The sequence below is a fragment of the Hippichthys cyanospilos genome, chromosome 22, assembly GCF_059441005.1.
Source record: "Hippichthys cyanospilos isolate Australia breed blue-spotted pipefish chromosome 22, RoL_Hcya_1.0, whole genome shotgun sequence".
In the NCBI taxonomy this organism is placed as follows: Eukaryota; Metazoa; Chordata; class Actinopteri; order Syngnathiformes; family Syngnathidae; genus Hippichthys; species Hippichthys cyanospilos.
The window spans coordinates 5912501-5917500 of NC_142390.1; the positions used below are offsets into that span (position 1 = coordinate 5912501).

Genomic DNA, 5000 nt, shown 5'->3' on the forward strand with positions numbered 1-5000 from the left:
TTAGCTGGGAAGTGGCAGGGGAGCCGAGCGGGGCAGCTGCGAGGGCTTGTGGGAGGAAGACTCAATCTCCTTGCCAATATGATCTCCCAATAGGGAATGGAAAGTGGTCTGGCGGCAACCCTTTTCATTTCTTTCATGCCTTTTTAGCCATGAAATACTCAGCAAATTTGTTTTGAAATTGCTTCTCCGCTCTCATTGACTCCGCAGGACTTTCTGGGCCAGGCCTACTGTACGCTGGGCGAGGCGGTCGGGTCTTTGGGCAGCCGCTTGGAAAAGCCTCTCGGGTGAGTCCCCCGTCGCACACGCCAATATTACATTTAAATACGCATTAGCGGGGCCTCCTGACGCTTCATTTCAATGAAGAAATATTTTTTTCGGACAAGTACCTCCTGAAGCCGAAGCGTTTTTGGCTGATAATTAAAATAACATTAAAAAAAGAAGACGTACAACCCTGCTGTGTGCATCTGTAATAAAAAAATGGCTACCGTATTGCTCAGTTTCATTCTCAACACAAATCAAATTTTTCCACGTGAATACGATGAATTCCAATGAAAAATAAATGTAATTTAAAAAGCTTAAAATGGTTATATATACAGTGGGCCCGACTAAATTATGGCAACTACTACCGTAGTTTCCGCACTATAAGGCGCACTGGATTATAAGGCTCACCCTCAATTGATGACATTGTAAAACTTTTCCATATATAAGGCGCACCGGATTATAAGGCGCACCCTCAATTAATGACAAATTTTCAAACTTTTTCAATCACAATATAGTAATACTCAAAGCAATAACAATAATAACTCAAATAATAACTCTAAATTCTCAATAGCATGATAAATTAATGTCAATATGAGCAACCTTGTTCAACTGTAAACAGAAAATAAACAGGTACAGCTTGCTTTATCACTTCATTCCTCATCTACCAATCTCAATATTGATCCATATATAAGGCACACCTGATTATAAGGCGCACCATCAGCTTGTTAAAAAAAAAATTAAGGCTTTTAGGTGTGCCTTATAGTGCGGAAAACACGGTAATTCTGTTTATGTGTTAAGTGTTTACAATAAAAAAAATGAAGCTATTTCCTGTATTTCCTGTTTCCTGTAACATTGTACCTAATTGTTGTGTGAGAGGGTTGTTTGTGTAATTATTTATAAAGACTTCCATCACCTCATTGGATCATCCAGCATCCAAAGGTGACCGGATCAAATTAATTGCGATGTCTGTTTTGCCCCAGGCGGAGATTTTGAGAAAATGAACGCTCTGAGGGAGAATAGTGTCTTTGTGATTATTGAAGTTACCCAAGCATTTTTGAGAGCGCGTTCCCTGATGTGTGTGATTGCGATGAATAAACAACCTCCAGCGGAAGCAGCTATCAAGCAGCTGCAAATTTTTTTTGTGCTTATATTTTGCATTTAGGTACTGTAACTTGCTAAGGGTTTAAACTACGGCAATAATACGTAAGTTAATATCTCATATTTGCAAGCGTTGCTATTGCTAGATGAGGAAAACAGAGACAGCAGCCTGTTTGGCCTTTTAATTAACGTCGAAGGATTAAGGATGACTTGAAAGGGAACGAGGAAAAGAAAAGAAGCAGCACAGCAAGCAAAACGAAACTCTTGCGCATCTCTGACCGTGCTTACGTAATATAAGCCATTTGAAGCAATTCCCTGCAAAGCCTTCAACTATTTCACTTGTGTCGTATCATCACAAATGTGTTTTGTGCGCGGGCGTATAAAAGCCGTGAAAACTTCCCCTGCAAGCACTTGAGGTGATTGACATGGCTAGAATGACCAAAATTCCTGCATTAAAAGGTACACCGGATTATAAGGCGCATAGAATAGAAGCCACAGCAGTGGCTGAGGTTGCGTTATGCATCCGCTAGATGGAGCTGCGTTTTGATTTGATTTGAGGGAAAAATGACAAACAATGTTAATTATTAGTGTATTTTTTCCGCGTGCGTGGAGCCCTGTCAGGCGCACGCCTATTTAACACATCAGGGGGATCTTCAACAATTCTATTGAGGGCCAATCACGGCTAATTTTCATTGTTCAATCAATCTCCGTTGGGATGCGAGATGAAAGTTGGACTCTTGAGTTATTTAGAGCTCAGTGCCGGGTTATTGCACAGGCGTCAGTTGAGAAGCTAATAGGTATCCCGAGGGCTCCGATTTGACATGATAAGCTCCAGTGTGTCAACCCTGACTCATTGTTTGATGAAATTTGCATGGAGAGCACTCATGTTTTTGGAGGATGCCTCTTGAGGCACTGGCTTGGAAATTCGCATGCTTGTCACTAGTAACATTGTCGCTTATTTATGCCGCTATCTTTTGAATATTATGTCAGCCTGTTAGCACCCCCCCCCCCCCCCCCCCCCAAAAAAAAAATCGTTTTTTTTTCTTAGTTTGCAGCTTGTATGTTCAACAAAATTAAAACAAAGTAGGGAACTTTGAAATGTTACTCTGTTTGGCCAGGATCCAAAGTTTTTTGCTTCTTTTTTGTAGTAAAGTTGTTTTTGTAGTAAAAAAAACAAGCCTATGAAATTATGTAGCATTTTACGTACCATATTTTCCGCACTATAAGGCGCGCCGGATTAGAAGGCTCACCCTCAATTAATGACATATTTTAAAACCCTTTCCATGTATAAGGCGCACCGGATTATAAGGCTCACCCTCAATTAATGACATTGTTTCAAACTTTTTCAATCACAATATAGTAATACTCAAAGTAATAACGATAACTCAAATAATAACTCTAAACTCTCAATAGCATAATAACTCAATGTCAATATTAGCAACCGTGTTCAACTGTAAACACACAAAAGAAACAGGTAAAGCTTACTTTATAAATTCATTCCCCATCTACCAATCCCAATCTCAATATTGATCCATATATAAGGCGCACCTGATTATAAGGCGCACCATCAGCTTTTTAAAAAAAAACAACAATCTTTTAGGTGCGCTTTATAGTGCGGAAAAAAACGTATATTGGGCCGATTATCTTATATATGCTCTTCATATATCCACCCGAGAGCCACATATTAATTTGTGTCCACTGTAGTTGAAATTTGTTTTTGATTTATATCCTTTGGTTTGACTCATTAGAGCTACCCTACCTACTAAGTCCCGGTGTCCTCATTTGAGGACATCCTGGAGTGATACAATGATCTCTTGTATTTTGGTGGGAGACCATTAAAGGTGGTCATATAATGGCACAAATTCAGCTTGGAATGCTGCAATGCATGCTGGGAAACACCAACTACGACAACAGCATTTTTTTAAAATACTTTTAAAGTTCCTCGAAGCGACTGAAATCTGCATCCATATTAAAAATTGCATTTTCAGACAAGTGCACGAAAAATGGCGGCCCCCCTCTTATTGTTTAAGTTGCCGGACTAAGCGTTAAGATGAGAGCACTCCCATTTATAATAAAATGTGATTGTAAGTGTCTGTAAGGGAGGGTCAGGTACTTTACGGTTAGAAATAAGCACATAGCTATTTATAGCCATTCGCTGATTACAAGATGGATGGATGTGAATGTACAAATATACCGCAGCGTCGGTGTCCCCGCTTAAGCCCAAAACATAATTACCTGTCTCAGACCAGACCCTGATTGCAAATCCATGTCTCCTGATTAGAGGATTCACTGCTTTTCACACACTGAGAATATTCTTAAGAGTGTTTTTTTTAAGTGTGTGTGTGTGTGTGTCGTAGCAGCCAATCTTAAATGAAAAAGTAACAAAGAAAACACTCAAGTTTCTATTTTTCTTAGCTTTTGAATTGATTTGCTTACTGGAGAGCCAGCCTATTAATTTGTGTCCACCATTGTGTCCATTTTGTCATCGCGTCACTGGAAAAACCAGAACGCCCTCAAGTGAGGACACTAGGACTCAGTCGAGCAGCTTTTTTTAAGAGTATTTAATTTTCAATAACTTGTACTTCTACACTACCTGAGTGGAAATATTTGTTTGAGCACTTAAGCTTTTGATTCAACAGCCATCTTGCACTCTCGCCTTGTTCCTTTTGAGTTTCAAGGCCAGATGTGAACGCTCCAGATCGATCCACAAAGGATGAAAATCTGCAATATAGAAAGGTCAAGCCGTATAAAGAAAACATGTGCTTGTTAGTTTTACACCTCCCACACACTATGAAAATATTTAAAAATATTCTAAGACAGTTTAACGCAAAGGTGTCCAAATCTTTGATTGCCGCACACAGATAATATTAAAAGAATATTTTATATATATATATATATATATATATATACACACATACACATATATATATAAAATAGTAGAAGTTGTTAAGGTTTTTGTCAGAGGCCTGAAATCAGACGTTTGTAAAAAATTGTTTAAAAGAGAGATTGAGAACAAAATATGGTGTGTGTTTTGCCCCCCAATTTTGTAAAAATTGAAGAAAACTTTTGAGTTTGGTATTTTAGCTAGACAAATTTAGCAAGACAAATCAGCATTTCGCGGGCCACATAAAATGATGTGGTGGGCCGGATCTGGCCCCCGGGCCTGGAGTTTGACACCTGGGCTCGATAGAATGGGACCACTTGATGGTATTTTAATTTTTTGTCCTAGTTTTGTGGGGTGTATGTAAAGAAAGAATGTGCCAAAAAGCCGAGCGCCAAATCTCGTTTTGCTTTTTTTTCCTGCGGATTTTTGAACCACCAATTTGAGAAAAATGCAACTAACTTTTGCAGCGTAATGTCCAGTCGTTCTCCTGTTCCCGTCGCAATTAAAAAGCCCATTGATGACAGAATGATGTCCGACGTCGGGCCCCCAAATGGCCCCCGGGCCGTAGTTTGGACACCTTTGGTTTTAAGAATGCCCGAGCACCTGTTTTCACTCTATAGTTTTCCATTTCCTCCGACGAATTTGCAAAATAGCAAAATAGCTTTTAACGGTTAGCTGTAGTCATTTTCAACCTTCAAACAACTGCCGCAGAAATGGCGGCTTACGTTTCTGCCATGCGGCACATCAGAAAGCATTT

General features: G+C 39.5%; 1 protein-coding gene across 4 annotated transcripts in view; it reads left to right on the forward strand.

Annotated features, from left to right (window-relative positions):
* Positions 1-5000, forward strand: part of LOC148405645 (copine-8) — a 62315-nt gene that overhangs the window by 25598 nt on the left and 31717 nt on the right. For all 4 annotated transcript variants that reach the window (XR_015864171.1, XR_015864170.1, XR_015864169.1 and 1 more), the window contains exon 6: positions 208-284. Coding sequence is in view for 1 of the 4 variants with exons in the window: in XM_088406245.1 (XP_088262371.1) it covers positions 208-284 (77 nt within the window). In the remaining 3 variants the exon portion in view is untranslated. The remainder of the gene's footprint in view (positions 1-207; positions 285-5000) is intronic.